General features: G+C 39.6%; 1 protein-coding gene across 5 annotated transcripts in view; it reads left to right on the top strand.

Moving 5' to 3' along the window:
- Window positions 1-7,982: 7,982 nt before the first annotated feature.
- stxbp5b (syntaxin binding protein 5b (tomosyn)) overlaps window positions 7,983-25,889 on the top strand; it is a 30,534-nt gene continuing 12,627 nt past the window's right edge. For all 5 annotated transcript variants that reach the window (XM_072689321.1, XM_072689320.1, XM_072689318.1 and 2 more), the window contains exons 1-16: window positions 7,983-8,378; window positions 10,246-10,343; window positions 18,319-18,400; window positions 18,677-18,777; window positions 19,591-19,725; window positions 20,718-20,781; window positions 20,880-20,963; window positions 22,279-22,402; window positions 22,667-22,745; window positions 23,681-23,835; window positions 24,018-24,090; window positions 24,314-24,461; window positions 24,700-24,767; window positions 24,923-24,963; window positions 25,065-25,285; window positions 25,634-25,821. In XM_072689321.1, coding sequence (XP_072545422.1) covers window positions 8,235-8,378; window positions 10,246-10,343; window positions 18,319-18,400; window positions 18,677-18,777; window positions 19,591-19,725; window positions 20,718-20,781; window positions 20,880-20,963; window positions 22,279-22,402; window positions 22,667-22,745; window positions 23,681-23,835; window positions 24,018-24,090; window positions 24,314-24,461; window positions 24,700-24,767; window positions 24,923-24,963; window positions 25,065-25,285; window positions 25,634-25,821 — 1,805 coding nt within the window. In that variant the 5' untranslated portion in view covers window positions 7,983-8,234. The remainder of the gene's footprint in view (window positions 8,379-10,245; window positions 10,344-18,318; window positions 18,401-18,676; window positions 18,778-19,590; window positions 19,726-20,717; window positions 20,782-20,879; window positions 20,964-22,278; window positions 22,403-22,666; window positions 22,746-23,680; window positions 23,836-24,017; window positions 24,091-24,313; window positions 24,462-24,699; window positions 24,768-24,922; window positions 24,964-25,064; window positions 25,286-25,633; window positions 25,822-25,889) is intronic.

Raw genomic sequence — 25,889 nt, 5'->3', positions numbered from 1 at the left:
TTACAGAAGTCTCGACCTTATGGACAGGTTTAATAAAGGAAATAAAGAATGCTTCACAGTTGCATTATGGGACTATAGATTATTTTGAATTTTTAGAAATTTGCAAGGTTTTAAAATATTTAAAAAATCATGTGATCAAACACTGATCAGCCATAACATTAGCATCTCTGACAGGTGATGTGAAAAATATTTGTTATATTCATCTACAGTGGTATCTATCAAAGGGTGGGATATATTAGGCAGCATTTGAACAGTCCGTTCTTGAAGGTGAAGGAAAAATGGTGACAGGGTCATGGGCTCCTAAGGCTCTTTGGTGTGACTCAAGAGGTGGTGTCTATGCCTTGAATGGTCAGATCTTTTGTGTGAGATGTTTTACTTTTATGACTGTAGTGTAAAAGAAAATGCTAGAACAAATGTGAAGTGCATCAATAAGTGCAACTTGTTTCAGATTCACGTGTGTTCAATCCTTCAGTAAGTGATGTGAGTGATATTCAGATGATGTCATGATGATGCCTTGGGTGTTGGGGGACATGCAGAGTTTCTAATAAACACCTCCCTGGTGATTTCTCTTATTTCCCTTGTTAATCTGCCAGCAGCTCATGGGCTAATTAACAGATCAGCATGGCAGGAGCTCATTGGCGGCGTCCTAATATGCTGTGGCTGCTGCCCAAAACACTTTTAGCGAACTATTATCATAGTGTTCCCTTATGTAATGCGTCCTATAATAACTTACTACTCAAACATTACTCAAACACAAGATATTGGTCCTGTACAAAACAAAGGGAAAATGTATGCATGACTTTATAAGCTCTGAACTGTGCTGAATATGCTGACAGGGTGCCACATGCACTACTAGATGTTGTGTGTGTGTGTGTATATATATATATATATATATATATATATATATATATATATATATATAGACAATAACTACCCGCTTGACCTAGTTCTAGGCTGTTTTCTTGAGGAAGTGTTTGGAATTGCAACATACCATTGCCGCCCCAAGAGACCTGTGCTATATTGAGTGAACTACATTGGATTAAAGAGTTTGGATCTGCTCTGGCCAGCACTGTATCGTTCTACTGCACTCCAGGCCAATTTGGCGTCTCCTGAAGGATAGTTTTCAGTATGCTACATATTCCTGGGGGATTTTCTCCACCGTAGAGGAAAGCTTGTTGTAGAGGATGTGCGATGATTGTTTCTAACCATGTACTCCGTACAACATGGTCCTCTAGAGGCCCTTAAAAGAATTACGTACCATCTGTTTGGGTGTGTAGATGGGTGTAAAAATAAGACTTCTCTGGCACTGAGTGTACTAGCAGAATATGATAACAGAGAGAGAGAGAGAGAGAGAGAGAGAGAGAGAGATACACATAGGTAGACCTGACTCAACATTGCTAAAGCATTGACGCTAAGTCTATGTCTTAGATATTTGGCATGCACTGCACCCAGGGTTTGAATTAAGGGGACACAGAGGAGACTGCAACACTCCAGTTAAAACAAATGACAGGAAATATGAAAAACTCTGAAAGAGCAGGTATCTACACACGTTTGTACATAGTGCACTTTAAACCCAAAATTAACATTGTCCAGAGATGTTTCTCAGCTTTTTGCTAATTTGACAGGCTTGACTTTGGGCTTAATTTTAGCAGACTGCACAGAGAGGTCCAGCACTGTGAAATACCCCCTGAAAACCCTCAACACAGAACACTGCCATGATTAATATACAGATATCTGTCAAATGCATCCTAGCCTTATCTTTAGCATGAAGAAACCTTGCTTATTGGACATGAGTAATGATATAATTAAAAACATTGACCAACAGAAACCAACAAAACTGCTAGGAATGCTTAAAAAGCTTCTCTACTAAATGAATACTCTACAAAATTGCCAGTTGCCAATGCCAAACATTGCCAGTTTCATTAATGGAAAAAGACAGAAACTAGTGTAACTGTTGAATACGTTTTACACTTTCTGTGCCTAGCTGAATCAATGAATTTCAGCATTAGGGTTACATGGCCGCAAGTTTAATCAGTGTGCAAGATCAGTGTTCTTTCCAATGCTTTTTGAAGAGATGGGTCTACAGTCTTTATTTGAGGACAATAATGGGCCTCAGCTGTTTAGAAACCCTGGGGAAATACATCAGTCCACCTGGGTGCCAGAACAGAGAAGAAATTCTTCTTATTATCTCACTACTTTACTCTTTATCTAGGCTGTTGTTTTTAACTGACTGATGTTGAACATCGTGCCATTAGTAATGTAGTAATGCACTGTACTGCACATATTGAGGGAATGTGGGTATTCCTGGATTCAGAAGCTCCAAAGACATCCACTAACTCATCTCTGCCGTGACTCAAACCTGCCGTTTTTAAACTAATCCCAGTGAGAGTTAATTGGGTTGCTTTATTAATGGGGATTGTAAAACCATCAAATGTGTTCATGGTTTCTGGGACATTTAGTTAATGACAATGCAGAAATGAATACTTTCCTAGCATTAGACAGCAGCATCACTGATCTAACTGTGCAGACACTCACTCAGGTTGATATCACACGCCAGAGTGTCACTGTTTATTTCATGCTCATTAAGGCTAATCATCACCTCTAGTAACACAATGTGTTCAATCCAAATGTTGCCTTTTAGAGTATTTCAGCTGACATTCTAATATGCTGTCTAATCTCTCTATTATAGAGCACTAAGGTGGTCTTATAGCATGCTCGCATGTTTATTGGTGAAAGCGACACCTTGAGGCTGTGTTTTGCTGACATGGTGGGTATCGTGGGAAGATATTTTTACTCCCCCATCTGTTCTACACTGTCCTGTAGTTTTACTTTCCAGTGTCCTTGCTGTGTGTCTGGGGATCTGTTCTACATAACACTTATTCTAGTCTCTCTCCCTCCCTCTCTATCCCATTTACAAACAATTTCCCACAATTACATGATCTCCTGTTTTCCTCAAGACGATCTGATTTCCTCATCAATCGACATTCACTTTAGATTAAGGCAATATCTGGGTGTTCCTTGGAGGATCTGCATATCCAATCTTAAAAGAGATTCACACCGACAAATTCCATCCTGACGCTGTTCACTGTGGGTGTTTGTAACATTAAGTGTACAGTATGTCGTTCTGGGCTGAGAAGTGTCTGAGAGAAGTGTCAGCTCTAAATAAGAGTCCATGCCCTAGATACACCAGGCACAGTTTCAGAGGTCAGCTGAAAAGGTATTGGCCAAATTCTTTGAGAAATAACACTGATGTAGTTTTTTGAAGGGGGGGGGGGGGGGGGGGGCAACCCCCCTGTCATTTTTGTATAGTCCATTATTTCTATAATGCAAGATCCTTTTATATGTATTTGTGCCACAGCATCGAATTGCACACCTGCTGCCTCAAAAATCCTTTTCATTCTGAATATAGAGTCATATGTAACAAACAATGTGAGAACTAGATTTGGTTTCATTTAACAATGGTTAAAAAGGGCTCTTAAAGAGTGTCATTTAGAACCACGACAAATCAAATAACTATTTTTTCCATACTATATATAGAACCTTATGTTTCTTGGACTGAATTCTATGTGAAGGCAATGATTTTATACATAGAAAAATGACAACCCAAAGAAATTTCAACGCTTAAATGATTCCTTGCCTTCAAAAACGGTTCTTAGCATTGGTGAAAGATTATTTGTAAATGGTTCGATTGATGCACTTCACATTGGTTCTATTAAGCACCAAAAAAGGATTCCAAAGTCATTACGAGTCAAAGAACGCACCTTTGGTACTGTATAGAACCCTATTTGCTTAGGGTGTATAGGTAACAGGTCTGAAGTCCAACACTGCCACCTAGTTTGTAAATTCTAGATTATCACTTGGTCCTTGTTTAAAAAGATTCTGATTCTCACAAGAACAGGAATTTGCTCTAGTCAATTTGTGTTAGTGTTTAATGTAAAGTATATTATCTCAGCAATTCTTTACCTTTTCACATAGCTGCTGTCCGAGGTGCTGAACTTTAGTTCACATAATAAAAATGTTTTCAGTCTAAGTGCAGTGTTACCCTGAAGCTGAAGTGTCTTTGTCTTTGTTCATGACATTCTGATTGATTACAGAAGCTCAAGAGCCGTTGAATCACAGTTAAGCATGGCCACAGTTAGAGAGGGCTGTTCATGACTAGTGTCCAGTAAGACATGGTGGTGGCCCCATGTGGAAGAGCAGATGGCTCTCCTAAAGAAGCGGATGATGATGCTGCAGGCATGTGGAGCCTGAGGAAGACAAGAGCAGAGATAAGAAAAGGATCAGGAGGGGGATAAGGAAAATGAAGTTCTGGTGTATGTTTCTAAAATATATTACTCTGTATATTTAAGAGTAGAGGTGGGCAATACAACAATATAGTATCATATTTTGTCATATACTTTTCTTTGTCAGCATATTGAGGTTATGGAGAGTGCTTAAAGAACACTGATCCGCTGCATTTTTCAGTAGAAAGTGTATAATTAGTTCTGTTTAATTGGATTAAGTACAGCTCATTTCAAATGAGAACTCTGTACTGAACTTGGTTCTATTGATGCACTTCACATTGGTTCTATTATAAGCACCAAAAAAGTATTCCACAGTCGGTACGAGTGTATGATAATAATAATAATATTTGGAAAGCACTTTAAAAAGCTGCCACTACTGGTAAATTCTGTCTGTGTAATACTAAATATTGTGTATAATAAAACATCTTATATACATATAAATATTTTTACAAAAATCATGATGTAATATGTACTATATTGTCCAGATATATTTGAGAGAAAATGAGAAGTCAAAATCAAAAGTCTTCATCTCTCACTTCTAAGTAATAATGACCCTCCAAATACCCCACTATTAATATTTTATCTCTGAAATATAAGTGAAAGCCTTTGTGTGAACCTTGCTTACGAAAGTAATTCAGTGTTACTAAGTGTAATGTGATGTGAATTGGGTCTTTAAAAAGTTACAGAAGTATTACAGCTCCTGTTTCAAGGTAAATCTTGCACACACTTGCGAGATTATAAAGACATTTCCAGTGTGGATAACCTTTTTTGCTATGCAAGCTCAAGCACTGAGTGACTGGAATTCGTCTTTGTGCTATAAATCTGAACGACTGATGCCCAGTTAAAGCAGAGGTTCCCAATCCTAATTCCAAAGACCATTTTCTGTGCACATGTGTGTGTTTCCCCTACTCTGACCCAGAACATTACCTTTTGGGTAATTAATTAAGTGTCCCTGATAAATACAGGGCTAAGAATGCGCATAGTGTAGGATTAAACCCTGTGGTAAAGAGTGTAAAACACCAATTGTTATGTTCCAGCTCTCCAGATTCAGAGCTCTCACTAAATGTTCGTTATGTCCTGCTTTCTGTAGGCAGAGCTTACTTTAAGATATCACTCTTAGTGCTGACTTGTTGCAGTTGTGACATCCTTAACTTAGAGTTTAAACAGAAAGCACAAAAAGCAAAAATACCAATAAACGCACAAAAACTACTTAGTAACATTTGTACTTTTGCATTTATTGAAGTTCATTTGTGAGGAAAAGAACATTTGAACTCAATGATTTCATTTCAAACATTGATATTTACTTTATAGTTTATACTTTACTTTATCTCATTTATGTGTTTACTTTTATCACTCATTATCACTCATTATCATTAAGTTAGTGAGAGCATTCTGCTTTGACATTGGACTTCTGAGGCCTATTATTTTATTTTAGGTCAAAAACAATCGCTACCTTCAGTTCCTATAAAGATAGATGCTAGTAATTAAATACATTTCCTCTGTACTGTACTTAATGTACTGTATTTAATAATACAAATGTCTGTAGTGAATATTTCTTTTATTTTTATTTTTATTGTGTATTTGTGTGTTTACTTTCACTCCACATGTGTAAAATATCTCAAATTCCATTCTATATCTATATTCTATCTATCTATGTATGTATCTACCTGTATTCACATGTGCAGAATCGAATGTATGTGTATTTATTGGTTAAGCTTACTCTACCCACCTCTTTTAATGAATGTGGCGCCATCTAGGGGTGAACACTAACACGTGCACGAATTCTAAAAATGCCTGTAAATCATACACAGTGCTAGACACCCTTGTTGGATGGATTAGCAAACATGATCTGTGCATATACCTGTTTTTTAAGGCTATTTTTATTGCCAAGCCATATACATAACTATTCAGATTATTCTTTGTCTAGTTCATTAATTCCAATAAAAATAGGACGCCACTGTCTGTGTTACACTCTGCAAACTGAACTGCTTTTAATTTATTCAGCAAGAAACAGCATACTCGTTCATGTGCTCATTAAAATGTATATGACAACATTTTATTTATTAGAATTCAGGAGACTGAGATGACTTTATGGTGAAGATCACTTAAGCGACATTGGTACATGGTACAAAAGAGAGAGGAGAAAGTTGGACTGCTGCCCTGCTTGCTGTTTAAACAGTACCAGGCTCCGCCACATGCTTATCCAAACAGCTTAGTAAAACGGAAGAGATGACTACACACTCCAGAGCATCTACACAGTGATGGGGAATGTATTACTGTGTGTTTATATCTGTATCAGTTGATCCATCACTATTCATCCATCATTATTTGCTGTAAACTGACACAAATTGAAGGCATAAATAACAGATCAATAACAGGCATTCATATTGTGATAGTTTTTGTGAACATAGGACATAAAGCAGATTTAGTGTTGCCCACTGAATATAAGTCTCAGTGACATAATCAGAGGATACCTTGGAAGCTGCTTGGAGGTGTAACCAAGCCCTCAGAATGCCAGAAAGACCAGTAGTTCCAGTGGGGATGGGTCTGCTGTTCTCACAGACACTTCTCATTCATTCATTGCTGGCATGATAAGAGCAACCTGGAGCACCAACAGTCATGTTACTGAAAAAAATCATTTCTGATAATCTTTCCCTGGAAACTGTATTTGCAGATATACTGTACATATGAGCATATGAGCATATGTTAATCTATTATTTATACAATATATAATGTATTCACACAGAAAGTGTATAGAGTAAGCAGATTTACCCCATTCATAGAATAAATAGAGTTTGATATAGTCTGATATCATTTACAACAGGACACAGTTGCATATGGTGTCACAACCAGCTTTACCAACGAAGAGGGGTAAGTTCCTACTACTACACACTATTTAGTAATCTACTTTTTAAAAATCTAATAAATTAACAAAATATATTTTGAACAATACGTAGAAATCTAAATGTTAAAATGTAAAAGACACATTTTGACGTACAACGCTGAACTGGAATCAGTGAGCTGCAGCCACGCACATCCGGGTCACTTCTTTACGTTGCAGTTCTCACTGTTGGGGGCGTAGGAATTTGTCCCACCCGTTTTCGGACAGAGCCCGCCTCCTCAGCTCAGGGATTGGCTAATCGTTCATACGTAACACATGCTTACCAGAACGAAGTCATAAACCCATTTACCTTTATGTTTATATATTTTTTCACAGACTCGCTTCTTTAATTTAGTTATGCTTAAGGAATTGAGAGTTTATGTAAGTTACACTAAATACAATTGTATATTTGTGGATTACGGATTTGGATTTTCTTGGGTTGTTTTGTCACTCTAATTTTGGAGGCATTTTAGACCAAGGCTGTGCCAAAAAAACACATTCACTATAATACATTTCCTATATGCACTTTACTATCGAGTGTACTACAATTGGGCGTGTGTCATTTACCATGGCTTGCATTGTAGTGTGCGGTTTTGGACACAGCCCATGCTTGTACAGTTTCACGTAGTTTAGTATCTAAAACAGCGTCTGAGGCTGCGAAGAGCGCCGGACTGTCAGGGGTTTGGTGAATGATGTTTATCTGGATCAGTGAATCGTTTCTGAGTGAACTGCTAGCCAATCCTAGCGCAGGAGGCAGGATTTTCCCGAAAACGGGTGGGGACAAAAATAACAACGCGTGCTGGTGGAGCGAAGGGAGGGACTAGTACAGCAGGAATCCGGCTGGATCGGCCGTGTCAGTGCGACGCTACGAATGGAAAACGACCAATATTTGCTAACGATTTTGTAGCCTTTACGTTGCAGTATGTTAACTTTGGGCTCGACTGACAGCTTAGCAACACCGCCTGACATGTGAGACGGCCAAGGAAAGCCAAACTGAAGGAGAGCTGGTCGCCTTCTCCCTATTTCTGTTTCGCGATTTCTACGGTTGATGAATCTTGTCGGGAGGAAGCATGAAGAAGTTTAATATCAGAAAGGTGCTGGATGGCTTGACTGCGGCTTCCTCCTCCTCCTCGTCCGCCTCGCCTCAGTCGGGCAACAGGGAAAACGACATTATTCAGGAGACTCTGCAGTCGGAACATTTTCAGCTCTGCAAGGTGGGATCGGTGGAGATGTTTTTGTTGGGGTTTTGTTCATGTGGGGTCCGTGGTGGATAGCTTTGCTTGTGTCAGTCTCCCTTTTCTGTCCCGCATGCTAGCAGCCTGTTAGCCAGCCCTACAGCAGCTTCCGCCAACACCGAGCGATCCACTCCAGCTATATTTCTCTCCTCGTATATCTAACCAGTGACCAGTGTCTGTCAGTAAAGTTAAGACAGCACATCCGTGTCAAAATGCCCTTGTATGTTTGCTACCGGTTTCTCCCGATCTGGTGTCGCTGACCTGGTCAGTTTGGTGCGGTTATTTCGATACTGAAAGCATCTGGACTGTCTGTATTAGAGGTGGCAAATCCAGGTCCAGGAAGTAAAATTCCGCTCCAGGATTTTGTTCCTGCTGCCTGGACGGCTCCGCTGTGGCTCGGCTGTCCGTGCAGTCGGACCAAAGTCCTGGGGCGTATTCTTACTTTCTGGACCTGGATTTGCCACCCTTGGTCTGTTTCATTGCCTGTGTCACAAGAACACCTTTGGAAACGACATACAGCAACAAACCTGGACGCTGTAGACAGATGAAACAGGCCGACTGTTTGATTGAGTTAAGCAGGTTATTCAGCAGTTTGTGTAGCTGACCAGATTATAATAATCAGCTGAGGTACAGCGAGTCCAGGGGCTGCTGTCATGTGATCACCTCAGGTAGCTAGCTAGCTTAATATTAGCACTAGATTAGTAATAAAAATGATCAGGTTAAGGTTATCTGTCAGTAAAGTCTTGAGATGAAGGGATGGTTTGCATGTTGGTGGCACACATGTAACGCTAGCTGGCTTGTTGTCAGTACTGTCTTAGCTGGTTACCCTTTTAGACCTGTCTTCCTTTAATACAGCAGGAAGGTGTCAGGGAGCAAGAAGGTTAGCTAGCTATGGCAGGGGCTGTGTTTTGTTGGGGGTCCTTCAGTACTAGTTGTACTAAAGGTACTAAAACTAGCCAGCTGTTAAATCCCATGCTCTCCAGAACTGACTGTTTTATTAATGAAACTGTTAGATGTTTAGCCAATGCATTAAAAGGCCTGTTTTATAGACATATTATTTTACAATTGGTAGTTTCAAACATGCTGTTTCCATATATATATATATATATATATATATATATATATATATATATGCTGAGTCCATATATTGAAACTGAGCTTCAGACTCAGCCATTTTTGTGCATTATTTGTCTTTTTATGAAATACAGTTTGGTTTACAGCCATTTAACACATTGTTTCCCTTTAAGTTTTAAAGTGTTCTCATGTGGGTTATAGTGGATCACTGATCAGAAGTGTATACATCCACCGGCTGTAGTATTATGCAGCCAGAAAGGGGTTTGAAGCATGAATGGAAATAAAAAGACATACATGTAATTCACTTGTCTCCTTTCATGTAAGCTAAGATTATGAAAAATAAAATACTATAATGAGAATTTCAGCTCATACTATTTTTTTTTTTGGAATGAAGCACAAAACATGGCTGCCATTGAGAACAGAGTACCTTTTACATGTGACAGTTGTGAAGGCACAGAACCAAAAACTGTTTAGGGATAAAGAGAGGTCATGCAAAGTGAACGGTGACTGTTTTTTCCCATAAACACACACATGCTTCATCATACCAGTATAAAGGAAATAGAAATATCTAACCAACTGTCAAATCGAGTGCATGATGTTGCACAAACCGATTGTAACTTTCACCATAACTGTGTTGGTGGCGGTTTTGTGCAATTGTTGTAGACAAAGTTAAATACCTCATGTTATATCCTTATAGGCCCATTACGTGCGCCTTTCACTGTTGGTGAAAAATGGACACATGATTTAATTTAACTTCCATTTTGTTTTACAGACTGTGCGACATGGCTTCCCTTACCAACCCTCTGCCATGGCTTTTGACCCTGTGCAAAAAATACTGGCCATTGGGACGCAAACTGGAGCCCTAAGACTGTATCCTTTCTCTGCACTCCACAGTAGGTTGTAAAAACTGTGTACTAAGCATGTCTAGTTCCTATTTCTGTAGTCCAGGCTTTACACCGATGTGAGTGGGTGATCTGAAGCAAACCAGCTTCAATATCCCAGCTCCAGATCCCAGATAGGAAGTTGTATGAGGTTGAGCACTCCTGAATGATTCTTGGTTGGGACTTGCAGTTCAAGGTCAAGATTTGTTTTGAATATAATTATTTTATTTGTCAGAACTGCACTTGATTTTACAGACTGGCTTAGGTTGATTTGGCCCAAAAGTCCACAACCCCTTGACGTTCTAGGTGACAGTCGTTCAAGTGTGGGTGAGTGCTTAGCATAAACCCAAGCCTTTCCCTGTTTACTATGATTGGATGCACCAAGATAACTAGTTTGGATCATTGACTGTGGATTCCATAAGGTGGGTGAAAGAGAAAAGGAGTGAGAATGCAGTCTTTTAAAACTCTTTTTACATTGAGTTTTGGATAGTATAATAGTACAATAAAGTACTGAATAAAATCACACATTCTCTAAACTTTCTAAAAAGGATCTTCACATTTGCACATCTCCTTTGCAAAAATAATTCTCTAATTGAAAGGTTTCTTAGGGAATCAAAATGTAGTTCTTGAATTAGAGGGGGTCTGCGCTTGTTCTGAGTGTCTTGTATTTGACGAACATATCTAAGCAGTGTTCTTAGCATATTCTTAGCATTCTGGGCGTTCACCCATGATTAGGAGGATCATTAAAACTGGGATAAGAAGGCATTCTCTCTCTCTTTCTTGTGTCTTGTCAGTTGCGTTTTTGGAGAGTGATTTCACTGGCATGTTTCTTCGCAGCTGACTGCGAATTCCTGGAAGAGTTGCTCTCATTAATGATATCTGCGCTGTGGCATGAGCAGCTCAGTTGCCATATGCTGCAAAGCCGGCCTCATCATCGCTTCTGCTCGCTCTCTGCCAGAACGCCACCTCACACGTGCTCTAATCATCACTGGTCTTGCTGGGCGCGTCTGCTAGACCATGTGACGTGCGCAGCCAAGCTCTTCTAGGATCTCATATCTGTGCGTTTACAGTCAAATGGCGTAGTCACTTGGAGATGCGTAGGACGTTTCAAAGGAAGTGGTAACCAACAGTGTTGGTTTGTTAGCACTAATGCCTGTTGTATAGTCTAAATGTTTGCAGCCCTTTATATTTGTATTGCATCTCTGGTGTGATGGGTACTGTTAAATGCTAAGGTCTTACACATTTTATTTTTTTTGTAGACTGTATGGTGTACATTTGTCTGTTGTAGCATTGTTAATGGCTAATGGCTGCTCTATGTTGATTAAAAGAAAAGCCTTTGCTGTGTGGATGTGGCAGTCGTTCTTCTGGGAGCTCAGAGGCCACCCACCTGCTTGACTTGCTTCAGTGCCAGCGCAGTGTGTTTAGGAGTGATGCGTTCAGAAGCACAGCCGTTGCCTGGATGTGCTAATGTGCTTGGGGGTGCTGATGGACTTGCTGTCATTCAGCCGATTGGTCCATTTATCAAAGACAGGCTATATCGATTTGCCTCATTCCTCTCAGCATTGGGAACCACAGCCACCGCCCAATTGGCACACTGTAACTGGAACAAGATACTTATTAGCAATAAACACGTAATTTACCATAAGATGTTTGTGAATCTGTCTTTTGCTTTCTCTTTTGGTTCCTAAATGTTAAGAGAAGATAAATGATGTCCTGTTTGTTGTTTAGAGGATTTCCAGCAGTCTTGTGATTCTAATGATCAATACTAGCTTGTTAAACAAATTAAGATGTATGACAGGTTCCAGTGTTCGCAAATCCATTAACTCATTGTTACTCCTAATCTTGTCTTTGACAAATTTGACCAAATACTGGAATTTTGCTCAAGTGTAAATTGCAGTGGTTAAAACATTGGCTTTGTCCACAGTGGAAAGGTTCACTTTGTGGTTAGTCAGTTCTTTTAAATGCAGGTTAAATCCCACGTTTTTGCTGCATCACAGCGATAACACTCTCACACAGATTTTGAGATTTGAGATTTGAAGGCTATGTAAACCTTCAAAGTGACTAACGTTTCATTTGACGTTCAGTGCTCTTGCAATGTTTTTGATGTGCGCTTGATCTGGTGATCTAATGCATGCAACTCATGCGATGTGGCACCACAGACCACTTCGGTTTACCAAATGAGGAAGTGTCGATGAAGTGAGGAAGTGTTTCTCTTTCATCAAGTCTGCAACCTCTTCGTCTTCTTGCTTAAGAGTGAAGCAGTCTGTAAGAAACATTCGGCCAGTGTCATGAGAGGGTTAATGTCCATGTGATGTTTTCCGTGTCAAAACATTCCACAGTTCTGGATTTTGGCCTAAACTCACAGGGCCTAAATGGTGTGCTGCTTCTCCTACTTCCCTTGTTTTTCTTCCCTGAGAAATTTGTTTAAACGACATCATGCCTAGCAGTGATTATCAAAGCACTTACAAAAATGTATTTTTACAACTTTAAGGTTGTGACCTGGCCTAGTATAGGACTTTTAAAATAAGACATTTGATGGGGTTGTTTAGAATGAGGAATGCAATTTAGACAGAAAAAGAGCTTTATATGTAGGAATGAGGGTGGACATTAACATTCTCTGATAAAGAGAGCCATTTTTGCTGCACTGCACTGATCTGTGCGTTCTTTCCGTTGTCATCTATTCTCTAAGTAGTGTATACTGCGTTTACTGCGTTTGCTGCGTTTGCTTTGAAGCTAGATTAATATCAGCCATTTGAGACTCAACCTGAGTCTGTTTAAGGCGTCCAGGGCCTGTTTGATTACACTGTTGTTAATCTTGTTTGAGCAGATCCTCGCACCACTCCATCACTGTGAACAGCAGTAATGGGCCTGTGTGGACAGGGCAAGAGTGAGCGAGCACCAGCTTCTCACTCAGTAGCTTGATACTCTTTATTTTCACTACACAGCTTGTCAGTCATTAGTGTTTGGGCGTGCAAGTGTGAGATAGGTTGCTTCCTTTTTTAAACCCAGCTGTGAGGCTTTGATCTGATCTGGTTAAAGAATGGCTTGCATTGTTTTTGACTTGGATCGTTGTTTGCTGGATTATGTGAATGTATTAGTTGACCTGAACATCCAAAGAGAGCCTTTTTAATTAGTTAGATCATCTGTCCCGCTCAGTGATTGTTTAGAGGTTTATTTGCATATAACAGGCTTCAATCAGTATTGCAGTATGTTAAGTTGTGAGGCTCTAATAAAAAGCAACTGTCACAATGGCATAATTGTAACAGTGTTGTGTTCTCACCGTGTCCGTAAGGGATTTCTGCAGGTACTCTGGTTTCGTCCCACCTCTCAAACACTTGTCTATGCTAAATCGACTGCAGGTGGAGAGTGAATGGGGGTATTCCTAACTTGTGCCCGGTGATTCGGTGATTTGCACTCTCACAGCTCTGACCAGCAGGAAAAAAACAGATAAGGTGATGGTTGAAAAGTATTTGTGTATGTTGATATTCATTTTCTTATTTAATTTAATAAAGATTCATATTTGGTACTTCACAGGCCCGCTAAAGGCTTTGTATCACAGTTTTAGACCAATGCACAAGTACCTGGATAGTTTTTTAAACATTGCGTTTTAAATTCTTAGGAACTAATTGGAGAATAAGGCCCATTGTCTTTAAGGGTGGCATTTATAGGTTAGAGTTTGAGTACTCCTTCAGAAACATCAAGTATTCAAAGCCTGTAAAAAGCTGTTCGGTCCAGCCCTAATTTTGTGATCCGTTACACCCCTAGTGGTTATGCTAATTAAGTTTTATATAATGAGGAGAGGGTTGCATCAGACGTATGATGACATTTTCTGTGAAATTGTGTGTGAGTTTGTGCTGTGCAACAGTGTATGTCTGACAGCTTCTTCACCACCTCAGAGCCCCTCACAGTTTTAACGCTTCCTCAGTTTTTTTTTTTTTTTGTGTTTTATTTTATTTTTCTTCCCCCTGAATCACGTCAGCATTTTTCTGTGAATTCAGATCAGGCCAGACAGGTCAGGCTGTGAAGCCCCCCCTTTTTTCTTTGAACGTATGTCTCTGCCCTTCTCTCTCACTTTCTGTCTCTCTTTTGACTGTCTCTGTCAGTGTCATCCTCTTCTCGCTGCTTTGTCTGTTAAGAGCAAGTTCACTTACCTTGTTGACAGCACTCAGTTAGTGAGAACAGATGGCAGCAGTGGTGGTGAACGTTGACAGCCGGGTCTTTTATACCAGAGCCGCTCGTGTGCACTTGAGGTCCGCTTTATTAGTGTACCGTATATGACAGCACCCTTATCGGATTGCAAGGTTGTTTGTTTTTGTACCGGAAGCTTCTGCTGTTTAACATGAGTCACCTATTGTAGCAGCAGAATCATATGATGCCTATATGATAAGTTGACTTATACTGTGAGCACCAACAGAGATAAGAACGCTGCTATGTGAACCCTGGTGCTTGTCAAATAAATGGGCAGAGATACCTGTACCCTGACAAAATGTCTGTCAAGTCAAGTGTAAACTCTAAATAAATATTATCTATAGACATGTCCACAGACATGCATACTACACAAGAGATTTGTCTGACTATCATTTTATGACATTAAGTTACACTTTTGCTGTTCCAAACCTGCGCCCCAAGTGTTCGTAATTTAGTTCTGCTGTATCCATAACTCCATCTCAATTGATGATGATACATAGTGGTGGGCGGCAGTCTTCTGAATGTTGCTGCTCCCACTGGTCATCGTGACTGCATACAAAGCTGAAAAGCCTTACTAAGTCCCGCCCCCAACTTGCATTGGACAGGAGACCTGCTGATATTTAGGGTGGACCGGTGTCTCCTCTCTGCACACCTGCTTTGGTATGTGCAAAATATGAGTGTCTGTGCAGTTTTGACACAGATGTGTTTGATCTCCTCATGAGCTCTGTATCGGTAATCATTGAACAGGTAGTTTTCATAAAGCGCGTCTGAAAAGCATTGAGTGCCAGTTTATAATACTTCACATACATGCATATGACCGCAAACACCAAATATATTATAATATATATTAATGAGCCAAGTATCAAGGCTGTGTATTATACTTGCCCCTCTTCTTGTTGTGGGCAGACAAATAAAATAATCCGTACATAAAACCTATGAACTCCGTTAGACCAGAGTACAGCGTGCCCCAGAGAGTTTGTTGGATATTATAGCAGTTATCGTAATCTTATCATTTCATTGAATTCAATGAAAAATTAAAATAAGTCTGCGGTGCAGAATAGGTAGTACATGATACAATAAACACTATAATGAAATAATGCTTCAGTGTCTGTTTTAGTCTACAGCTGCTTTAGTTTACATGTGGGGTTAATGTGCGTCCTGGGTGATAAAGCACAAAGGGGTGGATGGGATACAGTGTAATCCAAATACTCAAACAACATTCTGAGGTGGTTAGATACACATATTACCACGTTATTCTTGTAGTGTGAACACCAACGGGTCCCTATGCACCCTCACATTACTGCCCCAGCCAGAAACTACATGGCACTAAATACAGGCCTAAATGCAACCTGAAGGATAGTTTGAACATGGTCAACTGATTATTTAGGCAAAACCTCCTCTAGAAAGACACTTCACCATGATGCTGAGGCTAATACTTACTAAATGATTAGTAATCATTCATATTTGTGTTATGCAGGCTTATTTTCTTATTTATATGAAAAGTAGCTGTGAAAAAGAATGTGTATCTATCTCACGGATAACTGCAGTCAGATTTAAGGAGTGATCTATGTCAGTGCTGAACTGTGCTGGTCACTCTACAGTGGTCTCTTGTGTGTTTCAGTAGCAGAGCTGTACAGCGAGGTGCTTGTGGTCAGGGCCTGACCCTGCTGACTGACGCTGGGCTTTGGTCCAGACAGAGCCGCAGAGAGAAATAGAGAAAGGGAGGGAGGGAGGAGAGCTGAAGCCTGTCCGCTGCCACTCCGCCTGATGCATGGAGTTATGAATAAATAATGCAGTCACGGTTCGCTGCTCTTTATTTATAATGGCCCACTGTTATTTATTTAGTCCAAAGTGCCAAGCATGGTGAAGCTAAGCCTACTGTGTAAAAGAAGTGTGCCCGTTCCTTCTCCGGGTCCTCTGAAGGAAGGAGATACGGGAGGGGGAGGAGAGAGCCGGCTCCTATTCATCCGCCTGCCAGATATTGTTGCATAAATTTAATCAAGATGAATCCTCATCTACTGGGATGTGAAGTATTACTTAAACCAAATACAAGTATCATCGAGCAGGTTCGAATATGAATTATTAAGCTGTCATGGAAGATCTAAACATCCACTTGCTGTTCTCAGTATCTTTCTTTCTCATGTTCTCTAGTGTCTAAAGTGTTCGACTGGGCAGTCAGCAGAGTGAGTGACTTTACCGGTGCGGTTCCTTTCCCAGTACAGGATGTCTCTGTCCTGTTTGTTATTTTGATCTGTTTAACAGAGATGCTTTTATACTAAGTGTCTTCCTTCAGCTCCTGTTACATTTGGTATTGAGCTATTTAGTGGGCTCTTCAGGAGGATATGGTGTTTTGTTGTTGTTGTTGTTGTTTTTTAATACTTTTAGTAACTTCACATCTTTGCTGTGATGGTGTTTCAATAGTAGAAGACAAATCATTAAAAAATGCACATTGTAAGGAACAGCTAATGCTTTCAAACCGTATAGAAATAGAGATGGTGTTTTGCTACAGCAAATATATGGCTTTACTGTACAAACTAAATAGAATACTGATTAAATAGATAAACAGTTGTAGCTCAGCATGAGCACTCATGGACCTGCTATAGTGCAAAACCTCTAAACACCTCCTCTTCCTTTTAGGAATCAAGAGCTGACCACACACATTTTGAGAGTAGCTGATGTTTCCTGTTTATGATGTGAACCATTTTAGCCCTGATTCTATCTAATGAGCACAGTTCCTGGTTTCCGAAAATAACAGGGGTTTTGATCACGTCCATATTGTCTTTGGTCATTATGATAAACAACTCTTTTAAGGAATGTGTCGGGAACTGTTACAAAGTCTACCTCTGATTTGGGGGCTTGCAGTGCTGGCCTAAAAACTGCTTTGTGGGGGCTCTCCTCTGTTTGTGTTGTGCTTTATTCTAAGGTGATTAGCAGGACACAGAGAGTCCACTGAAGGGTGGAGGAAAATACCTTTTTTAAACAGTTGAAATATCGGTTGTTCCTATTTATTTATTTCTATAGAAATTTAATCATTTGTCAGATCTCTGAGTGCTCATTTGTTTTCACTGTGTTCACTCTTCTACTTGTCTTTTTAAAAAATACTGTGAATGTTGCTCTCACTGTTCATTGTGGTGCTGTCTTCTATGTTATCTCTTTTGTTGTTAAATGTGCTGCATGTTATGGACTGCGTGCTATACGGTTGTAAAGCATCCTTGTGAATGAGAGGCACAGTATAAGATGATGATCCGTGAAGAATTTGCAGCCAGTCCTGGTCTGAGTGTATCCAAAACACACCCCATTTGGTTTACATAGAAGTCTATATTTGCTTAACTATGCACCCACTGTACAATGCCCATTTTCCATCCTTTCAGATGCCTTCGGTCACAGGGCAGTGCATGGCGACTGCTGCGTGCATTCATATTCATTTGAATGTGAATGGCAGTTTGACTGTGTGTGGGCAGTGTGCCTGTAGAGTGGCAGTGTTTGAGAGCATTTGTGCTTTCAGAGGGCTGCTGCACACACTGACATGGCTTAAGCATGTGCACAGGGGCTCAGTGTAATCCTTTTAGCGAACTCAATGAGCGATATCCTCGTTAATGTTATTCACAGTCCTCTGGGACCAGGCTCCCCCTAGTGCTGGACCTTTGAGCATTGTATTTGTCAGCAAACAGTCCATATAAAATAACAAGTCCATTATGTACCATTATATTCGAAACATGAAGGAGAGGAACGTTGAAAGAACATTCACTCCACAGAGTTAACCTTGACTTTGGCAGCTTTGGCCGAGCAGGAGTGGAGTGCCATTGCCAGCATGAGACCGGCTCGGCTGTCATCCAACTGCAGTTTCTCATCAATGAGGTGAGTCTTCTGAGCTTTGTCGTTTTCATCCGCTAGTTCAGCACCCACACGGTGCCCCACAAGGTTTTCTTGGTAGTTTCATGGCGTGTGAACATCAGAAATGGTGCTTCTTAATGGACAGTGTTTATATTCATCTATAGGCTTTCAGGTTTATTGACAATTCAGTGAAGTATTGTGGAATCTTTGAAAGACTATGCTTACTTGTTCAAACCAAGTAACATCCATGATGTCTGGTATCTTCTCCCACCTTCACTAAGTGTCTGGTCTGTTCCACAGGGGGCGCTGGTGAGTGCTTTAGCTGATGACAGCGTTCATTTATGGAATTTGAGACAAAAGATTCCGGCTGTTCTACACTCTCTTAAATTCAGTAGAGAGAGGTAAGAATTTCCACAGACCATGTTCCAACAGACTGAGGCTCAAATCGCACACATTTATAGAGGATAAAACCTCATATCTAAAAGAGTGAATGGTCTCATCTGTTCCCAAGCACATTTAGGTTTGCTTGCTCTTTGCTTGAGTCTAATCGGACTCAGTACGTTGCTAAACTCGCCACTACGATGGGTCTGTTTTCACCAATCAGTGTATTTTGGCCCTGTACTAGATGGAGAGGGAAAAGAAATTTGACACATCAGACATGTTATAATTTCAAAATATCATAATTTGTATATCCTTTAGTATGCGGTATCTTCAACTCTAGTTCTGCACTGCATTCCCAAAATGTTACAGTTTTAAATGATTCACCTGATTCAACCTGGTGTTGTTAATTATGGCTTGAGATGACATTAGTTCTAAATGAACTGTTGAATCACTGGTTATCTGAAAGCTTAGAAGTAATAGACAGTGTTTCCGTCTGCCACTAAGAGTCTGGGGACTTCAGCCTGGCCCTGACTTCCCTGAACCCATATTACACCATGGCAACCATGTACAGTCTGCTATGATATCATTTGATTTATTCAGGTTCATAGAGTCTGAGCCGTCTGTAGAGGCAGATGATGACTAATTCATGCTGCCATATTTCACTGTATTTCACATCACTTTCTTGTTGACATTTTTTTGCCCCTGTGCCTCTTTTAAACCACAAATCTGTCATAACATCAGAATGGTCCAAGTGCAACAGGACATTTGGTTTAATTAAACAACATGCACCGTTAATGATGTGACTTCTCTCCTGCTCTTTGTTTTTTTATCAGGATTACGTTTTGCCATCTGCCCTTCCAGAGTAAGTGGCTGTACATCGGTACAGAAAGAGGGAACATTCATATTGTCAATGTGGAGTCCTTCACCCTCTCAGGCTATGTCATCATGTGGAACAAAGCCATTGAACTGTGAGTCTGCTTATCTCGATCCTTACATGGCTACAATGCCCTGTGTCTCTGCTAATGATACCTTCAGTGATGCCAAAAATAGTTTCCTTTTATTCTAACATCATCTACGCACATAGTCCTCACAGTGTTGAAGTAACACCCACAGTGTTGAACTCTTCAGTGTTCATTTGTTTCACTTATATAAACGCTGTAGGTGTTCATTCAGCACTGGGAAGTTTAATGTGTTTGCATTCTATGCCACTTTGACTCTTGACTGCTTAAAACTTTTTAAGGGGTTGTCTCAGGCAGTGTCCGAGCGTTTCCAGTGGTATGAGGCTGAGTGAAAGTCATTTGCTGTGGCTATCTTTGCCTATCTACACTCATCACAGTTTCAGAGATGCAGGCCTCCAGATGAGTTGTCATAGAAACAAGGAAGAAGTTAAAAGAATGCGCGCACACACATTTGGTTTTGTTCTTTTCCAAGCAGAGACCTCTATGAACGAAGCTCTAAAGCAAGAAAGTTAGAACTGCTGAACTGAAGATTGTTAACACAAATGTTCTGATGTGTAGGCTGTGTTGTTTCACTGTGTAGAGACACAAAATGGCTTGATTAAGTCAGTTATGAGCTGGTTGTTTACATACTGTCTTTAAAATGTAAAAAAATGTTAGACATTTACGATTTTAAAATTTTCTTTCATTGTTTTAGTAATGATTGTGATTCAGATGAAGGCAGTAAGTAGCTTTGCAGCACTGTGTGGTCATTCCATCAGGATTGAGTCTCTCTGGTGTCCATCCTCACTTTGCTGTTCCTGCTGTTGTTGCTATGGAGATGGTATCTTTCACATTCCAGGGGGTGTAATTAAATTACTTTCCAAGCGCACTGAGGTAGATAAATGTTGTTTTGATATATGCTCGAGGTCATCTGAGCCCTTCCTAAATATCTCCCTCACACTCAGTTTCTCTTCAAACGATTCAACAATGAATGTTCCTTGTTTTCTGTGTTTATGCTTTAGCTCTTCAAAAACTCACCCTGGACCTGTGGTACACATCAGCGATAACCCTATGGATGAGGGGAAGGTAAGAGGCCCAGAGCATTACATGCCTTATTATTACTTATAATAATGATAAAAGATGTTAAAATTAATCATTTAATTAAAATGTATTTCTTTTTGTAGCTTTTGATTGGTTTCGAATGTGGTTTTGTCGTGCTCTGGGACCTGAAATCAAAGAAGGCTGACTATCGTTACAGTTATGATGAGGTAAACCCTGTGTTTTGTTTTTGTTTTTTTTTGTTTTTTTTTTTTTTTTTGTTTTTTTGGATTTCCAGGCACATATTAAATTTTCACGGACATTAAAAAAAAAACCTTGCATCTCCATTTTTCCCTGGGTCGGATGTCATGAAAATCTTTTTACATTAACTTTTTATTGAAAGTTTTCATCATCATGCTGTTTTGGACATGATATTTTGTGTGAATGTAATTTTGTGTGTTCTACCCTGTACACTTTATATTACAAAACTAAGCCTAAACTCTTTGCTGAAGCTGTTGCTTCAAATTATTTAATTTTTTAATTATTTAATTAGTTTAAGGTGAGATTGAATTAAATTTCTTTCTAGCATTGTGCCATTTTGGCAGAATGAATTGAGCATTGAGCCTCACATACCACATCTTTTTTGCTTTCTTTTTTACCCACATCTTTTTTTTTGCTTGCTCCTTTCTAAGCTTCTTTGGGGGTAAGAAAAATATGTGACAAACTAACCCAAACATGTTGACAGAAAGAATACATTGGTGGTTTAAATGTTAAGATGCATTGCTCTTCTGAACGTTGACAGAATAGAGGTTTCGTAATCCACTTCATATGATGGCAGCAACCTTTTGGTTTGAATGTAGAATCAATACGAGTTCCTGCACTTTAAGGATATTGTGAGGCTGACCGTGTAGATGTGGAGGACCACTGCACCCCACAATGTAGTGCTTTCCCCAAATGTTGATGACTAGGCTGTTTTTTGAGTCCTTTACGAGATGAACCGGATTTGCTAAAGCAGGGGAATTTCAATGCGTAACTTCAATGCTCTAACTTTTTTGGGTTTTTTTGTTCTCAAACTCTTTTTATTTTTTATTTTTATCTTCTCCTAATGTAAATATATTAAAGCCCACTGTTTTAGGTCTTTCTCCTGAAAGAACATCACTGTATGTCTGAGGTCTTAAGCCTTTCAACATGATCAGATAAGGCTGTATCCTCTCGAATGTACCAAGCTTGCGATGATTGCAAGCATGCTCAGTGGCCTGGCTTTTGGCAGCCAGAAACAGCCCAGGGAACCACAACCTGATAATCACTAATATACACAATGTCTTTCTAATTACTACATATTGTTATTTGAGATGGGTTGTCACTATTTGTGACAAACATTTGGTAACAAATGTACATTGTCTGTTGAATGAAGGTAAAAACTGAACAGCTAAGCAATATTTGTCTTGTCTTTTCCTCACCATAAAAGCCGCAATATGCAAGGCTATATTTTTGCCTGTCCTAGATGTTCTGTGTTTGATTGCTCATCCTTTGTTTGGCCTGTAGGCAATCCACTCTGTGGCCTGGCACCATGAGGGGAAACTGTTTGTGTGCAGTCACTCAGATGGTACACTTACCACATGGAATGTACGATCCCCTGCCAAGCCTGCACAGATCATTACACCACATGGTAAGCTCCTGCCCAAACACACTCCATGTGTTCCCAGTTAGGCCTAGTGCTTCCCAGTGCTTCAAAGTAGCCCAACATGTTTAACTCAGCTTGGATGCTATTTGAGGCTGTAATATTAAAGGCTTGTGAATCAGGGTCTTAAGATGATGATGATGATGACGAAGATGATGACTGAACTCAAAGGGACCAGTAACATTCTCAGTTTCAATTAAATAGAATATAAATAAATGAACCACCTGCTAAATGTCTGGTATTTTCTTTCAGGCAAGCAACCTAAGGATGGCAAAAAGCCTGAACCATGCAAGCCTATTCTTAAAGTGGAATACAAAACCGCCAGGGCAGGGTAAGTGGGAATCACTGGTGCACTTGCACAGTTTGTTTTTCAAATCGTTCGGCTGCTTTCTTACAATATTATATTACAAATTGAGTAATCTAGATTATTTTGATGTGAAGGCTTCATAGTAATGGCAATAAAATAGGCTCAGCTGAATAAAAACATATTAAACAGAGACATTCAGAGATTCTAAAACGCAGAAAAGGTATAAAGCTACATACATAAAAGAAAATTGAAATCACTTGCAAGAAATGCGTAGAAGTATATTTACTACTTGGGCAAGCTTATAATATATTTAAGTAGCATTTTATTTTACACTGTTAAGTGTAGTACAGTTAGCTGACTGCTCAGCTGATCAGCCTAGACATAATTAAACAAAACATAACTTCATACAAACATTTACTTCATATACATGCAGTTTGTGATGACGAACATGCATGCGGTTATGAGATCCTGTTGGTGTGGGTTTCTTTCTTTTTTTTTTAGTCATTTTTAGTAAGGATACCCTGTTTATCCTTACACACTAATCACTGAACCAGTGCAGTGCAAAATTGTGACTGTGTGCATCATGGAAATATGGCATTTTATTAACCGTGCTATCTTTTAAACACCTTGCAACCAGTCAGTGCCAATCAACACTCAGTGCATCCCGCTCATGTTGCTGTTCACCACACTCCTACTTACTTTCAGCTCTAGACTCATTAGCATATAACGCAAGAACTGGATACAGTCATCATTTTGTTTTGTTTTTTTGTTCAAAACATTGAATCGTGAACCCAGTATTTTATATCAAATTGAATCATGTGCTGACTGTGTTGTTACAACCTACTAGGCTAATTCACTGTCCACTCTGATGTATTCAGCACTGTCATGCCCTTCAATGTGGTTCTCGCTTCCTGTTTTCTTTTGTTGTGGTAAGCTTTCTTTCTTCCTGTTTTGTTTAGGGACACTTTCATGATACTATCAGGAGGTCTTTCATATGATACAGTGGGCCGCAGGGCCTGTCTGACTGTGATGCATGGAAAGAGCACTGCAGTTCTAGAGATGGACTACCCCATTGTGGATTTCCTAGCGCTGTGTGAAACTCCCTATCCAAACGGTAAGCCACTGTGAACACTGTAAGCTCAGGTAACCACAGAATAGAGCAATGCTTGTGGTCACTGCAGGTACTATCAGTTTGCTGGAACACCAGCTGTGGTATTATTACATTATTAAAAGAGATTGTTACTGTAAACATTGTTGAAACTGAGTAAAGCAACTGTTCACTCTGTCTCCTCCCAGATTACCAGGAGCCTTACGCTGTTGTAGTCCTGCTGGAGAAAGATTTAGTAGTTATTGATCTTGCACAGCCTGGGTAAGTAAATACCTAGGCATTATTTCAACCGAAGTAAGATTTAGGGCTTCAACAACTAACTGACATAATTGATAACTGACACAATTGTTAATTCTTTTCTGATTTACTGTTTAATCAAAGTCATAATGGACTGACTAATCAATTATGTAAATAGTAGTTATTTGCAGCACTGCTAAGTTTCCTTTTTCTGATTTTCTGATAACATTCAATTCCTTCTATGCAGGTACCCTAGCTTTGAGAATCCATATCCTCTGACCATCCATGAATCCCCTGTGACCTGCTGCGAGTACTTTGTTGACTGCCCTGCTGAACTTATCCCTGCACTTTACTCTGTGGGCTCCAGGCAGAAAAGACAAGGCTACAGTAAAAAGGTAATGTATTTTACCAGGAATATTGTATACTTACATGTTTAATGTAAACTTTATATGTTCACTTTTGCACAGCAGTCATTCTTTACATTGTGTCGGAGTTTCAGAATGAATGGACCAATAGAATTGGTTCAACATGACTTGAGTAAAATCTTCTTTTGCATGATGCAAATGTAAAATAAATGTATTTTTTAATAGGTTGCATGATCTTCCTGAAACCCAAATTTGTTTTGAATTTCAGGAATGGCCTATAAATGGTGGTAACTGGGGCCAGGGCACACAGAGCTATCCAGAGATCATTATTACAGGGTGAGCCTCTATGTGTGTCTTTCTGTCTTTTGTTTCTTGCTTGTACATACACATTTAACTCGGATCCATGTCTTCACATTTCAAACTTCACATTATATAGCTGAATGGACTTTGTAAATATATATTTTGCCAATGGTTCTCTTTTTTTTGTGCAGACATGCTGATGGATCAGTCAAATTTTGGGATGCTTCTGCATGTAAGTAGCTCTAAGTCTAAGTGATCAATTTACTGAAATGTTATGTTGCTAAATGTATTGTGTAAATTGAAACCATCTGATGTTGCCTCCTTGTTATCTAGTAATGTTGCAGGTGCTGTATAAGTTGAAAACTGTAAAGGTATTTGAGAAAGCTCGCAATAAGGAAGAAAAGCCTAGCACTGATATAGTGGAAGAAGACCCTTTTGCTATTCAGAGCCTGTCCTGGTGCCCTGAGAGCCGTGTGCTATGTGTGGCTGGAGTCTCTGCTCATGTGCTTGTTTACCGATTCAGCAAACAGGAAACCACCACAGAGGAGGTTCAGGTATGACTCAGGGTTTACACGATAACCACAGATTGGTCCTTTTTAAACTAGGCAATAAAAAAAATGCTGATTATGTTTTTCAAAAATATTTTTTTCCTGTGTAGTGTAAAAAAAAAAAAAAAGTCTGGCTCTGAAACGAATTATGCATGAGCTCATTTGGAGATGCTCATTCACAAGCAAATAAAAAACAAATCATGATCATCATTCAAAAGCAAAAAAATATTGCACAAGCTGGCATGTGCCAACATATAGCATAGCATAACATATTTTGTAATCATATTTAAACATTTATTATAAGATTTGCTATTTATTAATATTAATATTTATTATTGAACTGTATGCATGTAGCTGCTGGAGGTACGTATGCAGCCTGAGCTGAATGAAGTGGACTCTCCAGATGCTGGGGGTGAGCAAGCTTCAGCCGTGTCCACACCAGGAGCTTCGTCTAGTCCTCAGTCCAGTGCACCACAAACACATCCATCTACCAGCAGCAACAACTCCTCCGATGGCCTGCGGGATAATGTGCCCTGCCTCAGGTATGAGGGTCACTTATCTTAAAGTAGTGATTCCCAACCCTGGTCCTGTACATTTTAGTGGTTTCCTT

Source organism: Salminus brasiliensis, chromosome 10 (assembly GCF_030463535.1).
Source record: "Salminus brasiliensis chromosome 10, fSalBra1.hap2, whole genome shotgun sequence".
In the NCBI taxonomy this organism is placed as follows: Eukaryota; Metazoa; Chordata; class Actinopteri; order Characiformes; family Bryconidae; genus Salminus; species Salminus brasiliensis.
Note: the sequence above shows the minus strand (reverse complement) of the source record. Positions and strands in the feature narration are given on the sequence as shown.